Genomic DNA, 16,362 nt, shown 5'->3' on the forward strand with positions numbered 1-16,362 from the left:
GTATCTCCGATGTTAACTTGGATGAGAAATTCTACATGCACGTTACAGCTAAAGTTTTCAATGTACACAAATCAATGAGTAATCGAAAGTACATTGGACTGTTTCCAATGTGCTCCTAAACAGAAAAAAATCTTAAACATTTTCGAAAACCCTCTCCAAAGTGGATAAATTTGTTTACGAAGAACTGTCTGCTTATGTATTTTATTTTGGACAGACATAAACGTATACTTTTATAAACGCTGAGCGTTTCTGTGTGAACATCGCCTCACAGATTCATTCCAGCATAAACAGAGGAGGGCCATAATTACTCTGTCCAGAGCCGTTTCTATTTCTCATCGATTTCAGGGTGTTAACTGGGGCATTAATTGGCCTAAAATTTTAACGCCCCCGACCTGTCACGAGTTCTACATCCCTGCTGACAAAAGCAAACCAACGATCAGACCCTGGTAGAGATTTATCGATGTCAGTAACAATAGCAGAAATATATATAATCATAAATATCGATCAGATAGTTTCCTCCTTTCCAACATGTAACCCCCTCCCCTTCCCTTCTTCTCCAAACTGAATATTACATAAATATTAATATTTTTCGATGAATCTCATTGATAATTATACCTGGAATAAGGAAACAGTCTTTATACTAAATAAAATAAACCATCCCGTATGATTTGTTAGTTTACAAAGAAGCTTTAACTCTCTAACTGCTGTTAATTTCACTTTAGTTACAGTCGGTCACGTGAAAAATGAAACCCCCTTTTTCCAATTATCAGTAGAAATGTCGTTAGTTAAAAACGCCTTAAACTCATAGCTAATTACTTTTAAGGTATAAAAATCATCAAGAGAGTAGAGCACTAATTTACAGTTTTGCCATACTAATCTAGTCGAAAAAAAATCAGTTTGAATCTTATCTTACCTCCACCCCCTCCACCCCCCTCCCTCCATTCCCAAATTAAGAATTAAGAAAACAACAAACTTTTCGACGAATCCTCACCCACTTGTCATTAGACCTGGAAAAAAGGAACATCAATTATTGTATGTATTGGATAAAGGAGCCTCCCCGAATGATTAGCTAGTTCATATAGCGAAGCTATAACTCTCCCACTGCTGTTAATTGCAATTTAGGTGTCACGTAAAATGAGTTAAACGTATTTTTCATCTTAAGTTCAGGAGTAACGTCATTAACTACAAAGGTGCCAGACTCATAGCTTATGATTGTAATCTCAGCGAAGGCTATGATCAGTCAGTTTTAATATAGCCAGCCCCCCCCCCCCCCCCTCCCCCCACCCTGAAGGTATCATTTTTATAGATCAAAATACGATTCTGAGTTAAAATGAATCAGTTTAAGTTGAAAGGAATAAAATGAAACTAAGGCTAGGCAAAGCTAAGGACACCAATAATTAACCTTTTTTCATGGACACTCTACCCCCAATTAGTTAATTAATTAATTGATTAATTAAAGTGTTTTTAATCACTAAATCACTTTCGCGATGTGGTAAAATCATTTAAAAACCCAAAAAGACAGACGATTCTGAGGAGACCTTTTTTTTAAAAGTCTTTGAAGTATAGTAATTAAGACTCTTTAAAAAATGTCAATATAATACAAACGTACATCTTTGATGGCATTGACGTTATGGTGAATCAACCAAGATAAAACACCTCCCAGTCATCAGGTGTGAAGTTGTAAGTCCCTGCCAGGATTGTTCTCTTGTCTTGTACTCCACTTGGAACAGAGTAGGAGGAGCCAAAGTATGTGAATGAATTAGTGTTGCTATTTGCATCGTTTGCAATGTGGATGTCATGTCCGTGGCCAAATGATGGACCACGATATGAGACCCTGTAAATTTCGCTTGATGGGGTAGTCACCATGCTCTTGAATGGCGTCAGACCTTCTTTATTGCGGAGAGAAAATATGAACGCTTTAGAAGTGGAACTGTAACCACCGCTGGATTCTAAATAGTACAGAAAAACAGAAATGTTAATGATATGAAAAGACGAAAAACATGAATCCGCATAACTGGAGTTACAAAAAGCTATCAAGTTCGGTAACGATCAATAAATCAATACTTTAGATACCTCCTGTTCCCTTCTTCCAGGTCTATGTTCAATTTCAGGTAAAAATAGAGTTAACGGGGACTGGTGTCGCATCACAACAAAAAGCACTAAACAGCACTGAACTTTGCGTAAAATTTATCTGAGAACATTATTGTCTCAATGTTGTATTATCAGTTAAAAATTTACGTTACCACAGAAATCATGAAAAACTCGATTGACACTCCAATATGGAGGTTTCTGCAATACATCAAAAATCGCTTGCCATAAAAATATACCAAGAGCATAGATAACATGATTAAAAACGGTTTGTATCTGATCTTAAAATTGGTTTTAAAAAAAAGCTGTTAAAAACGTTTAAAAACTGAATTTTCGGTAACTCTCTGTTACCTTCATCAGAGTTAAATTGGTTCAGTTCTTTTTGCATAATAAGTTTTTATACGCCGCCGGTCTCTAGGGATTTTCCCAATGCTAAATAAACTTGTGGAGAATGTATATGTTCGTTCACGCAGTTAATGTCCTGGATGGAATGTAGCGCTTCTAGGAAAAGGCGTTGTTGTCTGTTATTCACGTTTCTTTTTCAAACTCATTAATAATTCATGAATTGACAAGCCAATCAGGATACGCCAATTTGGTCAGGTGCGTTTGGTTTGAAAACCCGATGAAGCACTGGACAGAGGCCTTTCCGCGATAGTTTGATGAAATATCAAACTCTAAAGTTCGATAAAACGTCAAACCCTTGTGATGCGGGATTATCCTAATTTAAATATTAATGACACAAACACCGACTGAATAGACAAGCTTCTGTTTCACGAGTTAAGTAGAATCACTCTAAAATTTACGTTTACAGTACTAGTGCAATTCAGAAACATTCCTGAACATCTCGTTGCGATCGACCACCGTGCTTAACCAGAGTTTTTGGTGAACCAATATTTTATATTTAAAGACAGACCATCCAGGTCCTCTAACGTGTCTTCAAGACTTTGCACGCGGTAAACATCATAATCCTTGAACACACTTCCCGAGTCAAGTAAAGAAGTTTAAAGGGATTTTTGCTCGCGCGCTGTTTGGCAAGTTCGATTCTCAAAACCGCAACGGCTCTCTTGTCCACTATGCTTTGACTGTGCAAGCAAGGAATTTTCTTGCACATTTTTGGGCGGCCGAAACCGGCGATATTCATCCTCAGCTAACCCGTCCACGTTTTAAAACTAGGGACTTTAAGATACCTGGACGGCTGACCTCGAGGACGGCTGACCGGAAGTAATTTTTCGCGTGTAGCTTATATTGCGCATGCCCGCTCCACGCACATTGCCGTCCAGCTCCGTCCAGCTCCGTCCAGCTGTTGTCGAGGACGTGAGAAGTAGAGTTTTGCCGTCCACCAGTGAACGGGAGTGCTTTTTGTATGATTTCGTTTAAAAATCTCATTATTTTTTTTAATTCTGTTACTTTGTTAGGTGGTCCTTTATAGTATTCTTGGTTTGGTACTGATAAAAGGTTTAGAAGTCAAGTTTTATTTGCGGTTGCGAATAAATTTGCTGTGCTTTGCATAAACGCTGATGGCGAAGCCACGTGCGTGAAATCATGAACTTTCTTGCTTGTGTTTCTACAAAAATTTCACTTGGAATTTGTAACCTGTGAATGAAAATAGTGCTTTCTGGTCCCACACTTTGAGCTAAAAGCGCCAAATGTTTTTCTTCGCATGTTTTGGGATAAGGAATTATTGATCCACTAACGAAGCCGTCCTCCGTTCACACACGCCGGCTCTTAACGTTGGAAGTTCCCGCCAAGAACGTCGACATCAGCCCAGTCCTCCTCGCGAAATTCTACCGTCCTCGAGGTCAGCCGTCCAGGTATCTTAAAGTCCCTATTAGCAGGACGCCACTGCATGCAAATTGTGGCGGCTTGAAGTAAACAAGCTTAGTTGTGAAAAACACGGATCTTACATAATCATCACAAAGTATGCGCTAATTAAACAAAAGATAGCAACAATTCAATGTTTTCGTGAATAATATACTTTGTTTGCAATAAGGCCCCGATTGCAAACTGTACGCTAATTAAGGTCGCGCAGGACCCTTGCAATCATTAGTATGTATTTATTTAAAGAGTATGCACGAACTGTCGGACGACTGTAGCCGACAACAAACGAAATATTCATGAGAATGTTTGTTTTTAAACTCTTTTGTACAAGTAATTACTAGTAATTGTTCTCAGCTTTGTGCCACGTGCGCTGGAACATAGGGAATTATCATAATTAGATTCACAGCTTTGAATATATCACACGTTAATGTAAACATTGATTCGGAAGGTCTTCGGAAGCCTCAAAACCTGCAATTTTGTGTCCAAGTTTTCTCCGCCGATATATAATTTTAAGAGTTGATTCGCGAGGAACATAAACTTGATGTACTCTATTGTGCTATGACTAGAGCGAATTTTTAAATTTCCTTCTCAAAATGAAGATAGCACGTTTCAAAGTTTAGATTTCACATTTTTGCTCTCTTAGAAGCCATTAACTTGTAGCAGTTTTTGAAATCGAAAATTTCGTTCTAGCCATAGCACAAAAGGGGTTATGATTTATCACTAGGCTATATAATCATCTAATTCGGTGCGCTGTGCTAGCTGAAAACTTGGACACAAAATCGCATTATCTGCAGTTAAACTTTTAAGGGCTTGTAACATCACAGACAACGATCATCTCTCAGTATAAGGACAATCATGATGTAATTCCATCATCCCCGAATATCCTTGTTAAATTTTAGAGGAATCAATGTTCAAAATGTAGTGAATTAAAGCTTTACAAGATAGCACTCCGTTTAGAAATTTGGCTAATGAATTTATTAATGAGCAAGGGTCCCGCGCGACCTTAAACAAAAGAAATAAAAAATTAAGTTTTCGTGAATAATATATTTTGTTTGCAATTAGGCGCCGATTGAGAAGCTATTTCAAAAACTCGTGCTTCGTGTTTCATCGGGGTTTCCAACACTCGAAAACAATAAAAGCACTCGGCCTACGGCCTCGTGCTTTCATCAGTTTTCTCGTGTTTTGGAAACCCCGATGAAACACTCGCACTCGTTTTTGAAATATTACTTCTAAATTTGTTTCCGCGTGTAGTTTAATTGCGCTTTCGTTGTTTGATTTTGCGCCAGGGTTGTGTTCTGCGCCGCGCGAATTCCAAGATCTTTTGGTCTCTCTCACAGTAGGCAAAATCACATGTTTTGCACTTGACTTTGTACACAATTCCCTTGATCTGATTTGTAGAGGGGCGGTCTTTCGGTTTCTTAAAGATACTGCCCAGTGTTTTAACAGGCTTGAATGTGGTTCTAATGTTTTCTCTGCTTAGCACACGTCGAACTCTCTCGGAGACACCCTTAACATAAGGGATTGAAGCGTAACCCCTTGGACTCTCTTGACTTTCTTGGTTTTCTGTTTTCTTTCCAAGGCAACGATCGATGAAACTTTGGGGGTATCCGTTGACTTTAAGGTCACCGATTACTTGTTGTTTTTCGCTCTGTTTCCGCTCAGAGGTCGAGAGAAGATATTTGGCACGATCCATCAGTGTCTTAACTACAGCTCGTTTGTTTTGTGCGGGCTATGTGACTCGAAGGCGAGATATTTGTTTGTGTGCGTGGGTCAACGGATACCCCCAAAGTTTCATCGATCGTTGCCTTGAAAAGAAAACAGAAAACCAAGAAAGTCAAGAGAGTCCAAGGGGTTACGCTTCAATCCCTTATGTTAAGGGTTTCTCCGAGGGAGTTCGACGTGTGCTTAGCAGAGAAAACATTAGAACTACATTCAAGCCTGTTAAAACACTGGGCAGTATCGTTAAGAAACCGAAAGACCCCCCTTCTACAAATCAGATCAAGGGAATTGTGTACAAAGTCAAGTGCAAAACATGTGATTTTGCCTATGTGGGAGAGACCAAAAGATCTTGGAATTCGCGCGGCGCAGAACACAACCCTGGCGCAAAATCAAACAACGAAAGCGCAATTAAACTTCACGCGGAAACAACAACCCATGACATTCATCCAGATTACGTGGAAATTTTAGAAAGAAACGTGAATAATAGACAACAACGCCTTTTCCTAGAAGCGCTACATTCCATCCAGGACATTAACTGCGTGAACGAACATATACATTTTCCGCAAGTTTATTTAGCATTAGGAAAATCCCTAGAGACCGGCGGCGTATAAAAACTTATTATGCAAAAAGAACTGAACCAATTTAACTCTGATGAAGGTAACAGAGGGTTACCGAAAATTCAGTTTTTAAACGTTTTTAACAGCTTTTTTTTTTTAAACCAATTTTAAGATCAGATACAAACCGTTTTTAATCATGTCAAACACTGATTGCCCTAATAACAACAGCATAGATAACTTTCCCGCCCTTTTAACTACACACGTATACTGTTAACTCAGCTTAACTACAAGTTTATCTCGGGATAAATGAAATAAGTCATACCCCAAGGTATATCAGTGTATCCTCCAAACACGTACTGTCCCTTTTTGATGATGGTAACCGTGTCACGTTTCCCATCACACCTGCTGTGGAAGGTACTGGCAGCCCAGCCGTAAATCGAGGCGCGGTAGCACAGCACCCACTGAGGGTGACTTCCAACAGCAGGCGTGAGGAATTGATGAAGGTGCCTTTTATAATATGCATTGCCATTTATTATAGCTGACAGGCTTGAAAGCGGACCTTAAATGTAAAAACAAGGATTTAGAGAAATGATGTTAAGTTAACAATATGCTCTTATGCGTTACCAGCATAAAATTGACAACATAGATTAAGCACCATTCTAGTTAAAAATCAACAGCATAGGAAAGTAATAAAAGATCTTTCCGTTTGCAAAACCAGAAAATTAGCCTAATCATGAAAAACACAACTATTAGTATAATTTCTACAGGTGAGTAACAGTAACACAGTATTAACACAATAATAACAAAGCAGTAACACAACAGCAACACTGAAGTAACACAGTGTTCACTGTAGTAACACAACAGTAGCACAATAGTGACACAGCAGTCACACGACGGTAACACAAAAGAACACAACATTGTAACATATTGCAAAGTTGTAAAAATAACTCCATTACTATATACTTTTTGCTGGAATTTAGAAATTAATGCTCGCGAAACACAGCTCCCGAATTTTTTGGGAAATTAACAACACACGAATTAGTAAAAATAAGGTACCAGAAATAGTCATCTTGCACCATTTTTGGTAAAACAGTTTATGTTTCCGAACGTGATCTTGTTATGCCAGCAATTACGCGGCGCAAAGAAAATACAACTCAAAGTTAAAAATCAAGCGCATTTTTTTTTTTTTTACAAAAATAAGGAATATCGAAAAATATGTCAAACGAAGGCAAAAGTCATAAAAATCTCCACAGAAGTTATACCCGTATAAGGATATCAATTGTGCTCATGTCGTGCATTTATTTTTTATTTGTAAAACATTTTGGCGACGTACGTGAAGCGTCATAAACATGTAATTCAGCAAAATGAATATGCATTGAGAAACCAATAATTAGCACACCCGCACACTCATAAACAATTCTGGAATATACCTTAAAGTCGTAAATTATGCTTCAGGTAATAAAGTACTCATGTGTAATAAAGTTTTATGTCTTCCAACCCCCCTCCCCCCCCCCCCCTCAGTCTGGATAGGGTTAAAAGTAATCATGTGAGTTTCCATGTGTATTTAAGTTTTGTTTGTCGCATTTACTTTAGTAGAAAAAAGTAGGCTAAAAAAATAAAGAAATAAAAACCTTTTTGGCATCGATTCCCAAATAATCCCGGTAGACAACTGCATTTGAATCCATTGACTAGGTCAGTGCACCTGCCGTTGTTAAGACAAGGACTGCTGTCACATTCGTTGATATCTGTCACAGTAATAAACATAACTTGTTAAAAGCTGAACTCTCCCTCGCTCATACATCTTTTTGTTTTTGTAATTTTTCACGAGATATGTATACAAGCCGTGGCGTTTGTTCAGCTATTCAGTGCCCGTTAATTTTGCCCGCATTTTTTTATAATCTAATTCTTACATTTTCCGCTTCCACTTAAGGTAACGGCGAACGCATTTATAGTTTAGGAGAAGGAAGTAGGTACAAAGCACCTTTTTCACATCGATCCCCAGAGAATCCCGGTAGACAACTGCAGTTGAATCCATTGATCAGATCAGTACAGGTTCCGTTGTTAACACAAGGACTGCTCTCACACTCGTTGATATCTATCACAGTAATAAACACAAACTGTTAAAACTGAGCTCATATTATCACATCCTATTGTTTTTGATGAAACCACATGATATATAGCTACAAGCGTATGCATGAAGCTGTAAGGAAGCGGGGAAGGGGTTATAAATCCAATTTCCCCCCGGATTTTTTGCCTGATATTCCACGCCGCCGAGATATTTCTCAGTAACGTGAAACATGCAGCCTTGAGAAATCCGGCTGATAACGCAAAAATATCTCGGCGGCGAGAAGCAAGATTCGCCTCTGATCGTATTTTACACGTGTGCATGCATTAATATAAAAAAAAAATCTCTCCGAGTAAAAATCAAGAGGCTTTTTTTTTTTGTAGCTATGATCCATTTCGACAGCGAATCTTATCAAGCTCTATCAGGTCCCGAGCATTAAGGAAGTGGAAAATAAATCCATTACTGTGTACTATTTGCTGGAATTGAGAAATTATATGCTCGCGAAACACGGCTCCCGAATTTTTGGGAAAATAACAACGCGCAAATTAATAAAAATAAGGTAGCAGAAAGAGTCGGCTTACACCATTTTTGGTATGACAGTTTTATGTTTCCGAATGTGATCTTGTTATGCCGGCAATTACGCGGCGTAAATTCAACTTTAAAAATCAAGCGCAAAAAAAAAAATATCGAGAAACAAGTCAAACGGTGGCGAAAGTCATTAAAATCTCCACCGAATTTATACTCGTACAAGGATAGCGATTGTGCTCATGTCGTGGATTTTTATTTTTAAAAGATAGTCGGCGACGTACGTGAAGCGTCATCTACATGAAATTCAACACAATGAATATGCATTGAGAAACCAATAATTAGACCTTTTCAGACCGGGGGGGGGGGCGGTTTCCGCTCCCCCCTCCAAAACTTCCAAAGTATTTGAGCAATCACTATGAAACTTAGAGGATATACAGTATGTCCAAAAATCTGTCTTTTGATATACGTCACGTGGGATTTTGACGTCACATCACGTGACAATTACATCATGATGTCTAAACAGCCGCAAAGTACTCAAAATCGATAAATCTGTGCTTAAAAATCGCAACAACGTGGAAATAATAGCATTTAAGTTATTTTTCATTAATAGAAACACAAAAATAACAAATTTGGGAAAAACATGCCTGTCAAAATGCCGTTTCCACGGTGACGTAAAGTTCGTGACACAACAACCAATCCTACCAAATTATTTCCAGATAAATGTTCGATGAAGTCGCAAAGTTTGGCAGCGCTTGGTTGGATTTGAAAAAGTTATAAGCGTTCAAAGTCATCGCGGGCACTTCCCCCCTCCTCCCCCCCCCCCCCCCCCGTATGGATAGGGTTAAAAGTACTCATGTGAGTTCTCATGTGTATTTAAGTGTTTATGTCTCCTTTTTGTTTGCCGCATTTAGTCAAGTAGAAGAAAGTAGGTTAAATTAAAGAAATAAAAACCTTTTTCACATCGATCCCCAGAGAATCCCGGCAGACAACTGCAGTTGAATCCATTGTCTAGGTCAATGCACGTACCGTTGTTCAGGCAAGGGCTGCTCTCACACTGGTTGATATCTGTAACAGTAATAAACAAAACCTGTTAAAAGCTGAACTCTCCCTAGCTCGTACATTTTTTATGCCTTTCTTATTTTACATGAGATATGAATACAAGCCGTGGCGTTTGTTCACCTATTCTTCTTCTTAGACCCTTTCGATCCCAGTGGAGCATAGGTCCACGGAAACCATTGCTCGCCATCGTGGTCTGTTTTGTGCTATCCTTTCAAGCTGCTTCCAGGTGTAGCCTGCTTTGCCCGCCTCGTCGTCTACCGTTCTCTTCCATCTGTTCCTGGGACGGCCTCGGCTCCTCTTCCCATTTGGGTGCCATCTCAGTGCCTGCTTGGTGACATTGCAGTTAGTTTTCCTTTGGTTGTACCTAATCTAACCCCACTTTCACCTTCTTATCTGGATGTTGATCCTATCCTGCTCAGTTGTTGTCCATAGTTCTTCGTTTGTTATGACCTCTGGCCAGTGAATGCCCATGATGGACCTCAGGCATTTGTTGACAAAGGTCTGCAGTTTGGTGGAGTTTGCTTTTGTTACTCTCCACGTTTCATGATCAGAGCCGTAAAGAAGGACCGACTTTACGTTGGTATTAAATATTCGTAGTTTGGTATTTCTGGAAATCCCTTTTGATCTTCAAACAGGTGTTAAGATAGTGAATGCAGTTCTTGCCTTTTCGATCCTCAATCGTATGTCCTGATCAGATCCACCGTCCTTGCTGATGTTACCTCCAAGGTACGCAAAGTCATCCACCTTATAGATTTCATCCCCATCTAATTCTATCCTGTCTGCATTCCTGGTCTTAACCCTTATCGCCTTCGTCTTGGATTTGCTGATCCTAAGGCCCGTCGGCATTGAGATTTTTGCCAGTCTTGGTAGCTTGGATTGCATGCTCCTGTGGTTGTGTGAGAGAAGGGCAATGTCGTCGGCGAAGTCCAGATCTTCTAGCCGTGTTATGAGTGCCCACTGTATGCCATTCTGACGTTTTTCTGTCGTCCTCCGCATTATCCAGTCGATGACAAGCAGGAACAAGGAGGGCGACAGCAAGCAACTCTGGCGAACTCCAGTGAACATCTCAAACAGTTCTTAAAGAACTCTGTTGTGGATGACTTTACAGGTGCACTTCTCATAGGTCCTCTGTATAAGAGTGATGTTTTTCTCTGGGATTCCATAGTGGCGTAGCAGCATCCACAACACTTCCCTATCAACGCTGTCGAATGCCTTCTCACAGTCCACAAAGGTCGCATAAACAGGAGAGTTCCACTCTAAAGACCGCTCCAAGATGTTCCTCAGGGTGGCAATTTGATCTATGCATGACCTCTCTTTCCTGAACCCAGCCTGTCCTTCCCTCAATCGTTTGTCCATCTTTACTTTCAACCTCTCCAGAATTACCCTATTCAGTACTTTCCCGGTCGTTGACAGCAGCATGATGCCTCTCCAGTTCTGACATTCATTCAGCTTCTTCGGAAGTTTGATTAGGTAGCCTTCTTTCCAATCGTCTGGTATCTCGTTCGTTTCCCAGATCTTGCCAAACAGCTAATACAGCATTTTGGTCGAGGTGTTTAGATCTGGCTTGATGGCTTCTGGTGGTATGCCATCGGGACCAGCTGCCTTTCCGTTCTTTAGTTGTCCGATGGCTCTCTTGATATCTGCTTAACTTGGCTTATTCTCGCTGACCTGCAAAGGTGTGACGGCTAGTTGTATGTCAGGCATCTCGCTTGGCGAAGGTCTATTGAGTAGTTCTTTGAATTGATCTGCCCACCTTCTTCGCTGTTCGTCCTGGTTAGGGAGCAACTCTCCGCTCTTGTCTCTGATAGGTCTGTCTGGGATCTTTCTATCACCTGCCAGTTTCCTTGTGATGGACCTCTGCCTGATGCCTCCTCTGCCTGTCACGCGAGGTTTTCTACAGAGTTCCTTCGGAGCCTGTTAATTCTGTTGCTTGTATTGTTTTTTTTAAATTTATGTCTCGAATATTCGTCTTTCACTAAAGGTAATGGCGTACTCATGTTACTAAAGTAGTTGATTTCTCATTTTTGTTTATCGCACTTAGCTAAGGAGAAGGAAGTAGGTAAAAGGCACCTTTTTCGCATCGATCCCCATGAAATCCCACTGGACAACTGCAGTTGAATCCATTGATCAGATCAGTACAGGTTCCGTTGTTAACACAAGGACTGCTCTCACACTCATTGATATCTGTCACGGTAATAAACACAAACTGTTAAAAACTGAGCTGTTATTATCACATTCCAAGGTGGAACGAAACTTCCTTTGTTTAACAACTCAAAAATTCGGCATAGCGGTATCAGGCAACCGAGTGTGCATGCGAAGGAGGCCTATTCTGGGACCCAAAATCGCCCAAAATCGCCCAAAGTCGCCTAAAGTCACCCTAAGTCGCCCTAAGTTGTTTTATAGATAGTATAGATATTTTCTGTAAAAGTGGTGAAGTGGTGAAGTGGTAAGGGCATAGTGAATAGCTTGACAAAGGTCATTGTTTAGCTCGCATGTTTTTGGTCTTGATCGTGCACAAAACACAATATAGCTATTTGCACTTTTTTGGTCCTTTGAAGTTTGCCGGACATCAAATTAAAGCAACAAACAGTGATAACGGTGACCAGTCGGGCAAAAGTAAGGCTTGCGAATTATACTAATTAAAATAACTCCACCGATTCTGAAACGATTGACCATTTTTTGGTTGTTAAATGTCAACCGTGACAAATTTTTCGCTTGTTATTTCACGCCGCCAAAACATTCTCAGTGACGTGAAACATCAGTTGAGAGATCTGGATGTAAATGCAAAAACATCAAGCGGTGAGAAACATCGAAAAAAAAAACCACGACTATTCGCAATTTACACGCATGCAGTCGTTGATATTAAAATATTTCCGAGAACAACAAAACTTTGGGTGACGTCTTTCTTAGCAACGGCTTGATTGACACAGATCCACACAGTTTCCTGGCACCGCTATGCCGTCAAAGAAAAGGGCCGACTTTTTTCCCCCTGTCACATCCTTTTGGTTTTGACCGAACTACATGATATATAGCTATAAGCGTATGTAGCTGCAAGGAGGGGGCATGTTATAAATCCAATTCCCCAGCCAAAATTTTATCCAAATCCCATTTTCCTGCCTAATGTTTTCCCAAATGTTCCCAAATCCCAGCCCCAGTTCCATTGTTTTTAGTTTGCTATTCTCAGTAACCCAAATTCTGTTTTCCCAGTGAAAATTTGCCCAAATCCCAGTTTCCATTTTACCTCTTCAGGCCCCTCAAGTAGTGGAGAACAGGCATATAACTTGGTCAATATTCCTCCAGATCTTTTCTGCAGAATTAAATTGTACATGTACCTTGCGATGCTAATACTATGAATTCGATTCGACCACTTGGGAAAGTTTTGCATGGCATTTTTCTTATTTTGTTTATCGCCTATTAGTAAAAACATTTCATTTGGTTTCATTGTTTGGTTTTGGCACGATTCCGTTTTTTAAAAATTTTACCATGGCATTAAGTTTCCTTCGATACTCATTTCTGCATAATATTAACTATGACAGTGGAAAACTTCACTACCTGTTTGGCAATGTTTTCCTTTGAATCCCTTCACGCAATGACACACATAGCTTTTCTTCTCGTACTGTGATATGCAAGTTCCATTGTTCTTGCAAGGCCAACTGCTACAAGGGGACTGAAAGATAAAACGAGAAGTTAGGACGAAGCAACATAATATGACGCCCAAATCTTTAGGACCGCTGCGCTCTAGAACTGGCTTTGGCACAAAAAAGGCCATCAACGTCCGATATGCAACGAGGTTGTGAAGTTCCGTGCTACACGGGCAGCCTCAATAAAATCAATATCGTCAAAGGGAAACAAGGTACACACGCCAACACCCAAATTTATTTTAGTTATATAAACTAATTCCTATCTCAAAAAAGTAAAAAAAAAAATGTTAATAGGATACCGTCTTCTCGGCGTTGACGTCTTCTTGGCCCAGCATGTTTATATATTTCCTCCCAAGTTGTCCTCAACAACGGCTGGTAATAAACTATATATAACACCACCAGCTTGCTTAATGTAGGTTGTTACTTGTTGTATATATAATGCACGTTTAGAAAATCGAGTTACCTTATTCTTACTATTTTCGCGATTTTCGCAATTTCAAAATAATTGCGAAATTAGTAGGCGCGAAGAAAACATTGCGCAAAATTTAAACACGCGAAAACTGATACCATATTATATATCAAATGAGAGAAATGTTTAGAACTGCAACTTTTCACTCTTGAAAATATCTTTCCGTCTTGGTTTTGACTAGCACCCTTCCTCTGATTACTGTTTCGCTCTTGTAAATTGGCCAAAACCTCTTAAGTACAGTCACCGAAGTTTCCGTTTGCAGGCTCCTTGTAGTGACATTGATTCAGACCTTTGTACACTTCCAGTAGTTCCTTAGTCTTCGACGACTGCTCCATAAAACACTGACAAAATCGCCAAATTTAATACACCTTTTTGTCTTTTTTTTCTTGTAATCGCGAAAATTAATACTCGCGAAATTCGGCTCTCGAACTTTCGCGAAATTAAGTAGGCGCGAATATTAGTAAGAATAAGGTACTTACCGGATTACTGAAATGATGAAACAGTGGGCTGACGATGAACTTGTCTGAGTTGTTGTACTTGTCAGATGGAAGCAGTTCACACAGAAGGTTTTCGCTAATATCAGCAAATGCAGCCAGGTTGTACGAGAAACACGTTGGGATTTCTAGACAGGCAAACCCACATTCGATGCCATCCTTAATAAGATCTGAACCGATGCTGGTGATGTTGAGATAAGAAAACTCGTCTTTCTTGAAGTTGATAAAAGATGCTCCTTCGAAAGAACCTTCATTGCGACCTTAGTTAAAAAGAAGATAATTAAAGGTGTTTTTAGTAGCCATTCAAAACGACGCCCTTCCGCCTGCCTTAATAGAATTTTGCAATTGTCCCAAAATCGACTAGAAAAACGAAGATGAGCCTAAGAAGATTAAACCAAAGAACGCTTACCTTTCGCAGAATGAAAGAAAGAGACAACGATCGCCATGATAAGCAGAAAGTTGCTTAATTTTTGCAGACCGAGTTCCATTTTTACCGAGGTGTTAACTCCTTAGACTTGAAGTCTGACTGAAGTTTGTCCTTGCACGTCTATAATGTGAAATAAGAAGGCTTTTAAAAATGACACCTGATATGGTCATCTGAGTGGGAGGCAAAAAGAAAACAAATATGATAATGCAAAACTGGTAAATCATTCCTCTATGTTTTCTTTGAATAAGAGGACTGCATAAATAACGAGTACGGGAAGTCTTCTAAAACAAAATAAAGCTCACATAAATAAGGTACCGGTCGCTCTAGGTTAAAAAAAAATTGTTTGGTTCTACTAAAAGTCCCGACAAATTTTTGTTTGCACCAAATCTTGAATTTGGTAATCGTGGACGTACTTGAAAACACCAAATCATTTGATAACCGCAAAGTGTCAATCACGTTTAAACCGTTCCCTTCTGTTCCTTTCCGTTGGCTGAAAAAATTTTATTTTGCAGCTGAAAAGAGCTGTATTTCGGCCCTTCTTTAGAAATTTTCCCCTTTTCCCGCTTTCATCGCGTATTGAATGCTTTTATTTTTGGTTTGCCGCGCTTTTAATTTGATCAGCAGTAGTACTACTCGGGCGGTTTACACCCGGAGGTGCATTGGAAAGAAGATCTGCTAGCAATAGTATACGTTGTATGGAGTCGATGGTTGTTAATATCTTTGCCGTCCTCCATGTTCACAGCTCAATTATCGCACAAAACTTAAATATGAAAAGCCATTTTAGACTTTCTTGTTTGACGTTTTTTTTAGATTAAGGCACGTTAATTGAAAAATCTGTCAGTTTGACGCTTGAAAAAGCTTTTAATTTTTGTGTCAATAAACAAATTACACCTGCTACTTAAGTCTTCCTCTCGAGCTCTGTAGAAAGAGATCACTTAATATTCCTAAAGAGTAACAATAGACATTTCTCACTCCTTCCTTCCACGAAGGAAATTATAAGTCAACATGAAAAAGTCATAAACTATCCATTTTTATTATCTTATCGCCGTATGAGCTTCTCCGGTTAATAATAAAGGGCTATTATATACTAATTATTCCTTTTTTGTTCATGAAGTGAAAATAATGAATATTGACTACAGTTATAAAAAAAACAACGACCATTGACAGAACTAAACTACGTTCTTGTGTGGATATTCAATTTGTGCAAAGAACTAAAAATCTTTTTGAAAAAAAAAATCACCTACACAGATTTCCAAGTACAAATTTACCGCATTCGTTCTTCATCGTACGTTCTTGTAAAGGCAGCTGATTAATAAAAATTCAAAAATAGGACTGCATACATAATGACGTCTGCAAAACGTCCCAAACAAATTGTACTTGTCAAAATGACCGACACAAACACAGCTACCAGCTATTAAACATATCTTAACTTTACAAACATTAGTTTCTATCTAGACTAATTTCCTCGAGCTTCATATTGTTTCATATGCTCTTTTT

At 39.3% G+C, this 16,362-nt stretch overlaps 1 protein-coding gene across 3 annotated transcripts; it reads right to left on the reverse strand.

Annotated features, from left to right (window-relative positions):
- Positions 1-1,612: 1,612 nt before the first annotated feature.
- Positions 1,613-14,967, reverse strand: LOC144665733 (uncharacterized). 3 transcript variants are annotated; one of them, XM_078527032.1, is made up of 6 exons: positions 14,848-14,967; positions 14,424-14,698; positions 13,387-13,474; positions 11,905-12,018; positions 6,505-6,741; positions 1,613-1,949 (listed from the first exon to the last, which is right to left on the reverse strand). In XM_078527032.1, the coding sequence occupies exons 1-6, from the start codon at positions 14,924-14,926 to the stop codon at positions 1,639-1,641; spliced, it is 1,104 nt and encodes a 367-aa protein (XP_078383158.1). In that variant the 5' UTR covers positions 14,927-14,967; the 3' UTR covers positions 1,613-1,638. The 3 variants fall into 3 exon arrangements, with proteins under 3 accessions (XP_078383158.1, XP_078383157.1, XP_078383156.1); XM_078527031.1 differs by lacking the exon at positions 11,905-12,018 and adding an exon at positions 8,164-8,277 and having other exon boundaries at positions 13,387-13,501; XM_078527030.1 differs by having other exon boundaries at positions 13,387-13,501.
- Between the last annotated feature and the right edge of the window lie 1,395 nt (positions 14,968-16,362).

Source organism: Oculina patagonica, chromosome 9, assembly GCF_052425735.1.
Source record: "Oculina patagonica isolate OP01 chromosome 9, crgOcupat, whole genome shotgun sequence".
NCBI lineage: Eukaryota > Metazoa > Cnidaria > Anthozoa > Scleractinia > Oculinidae > Oculina > Oculina patagonica.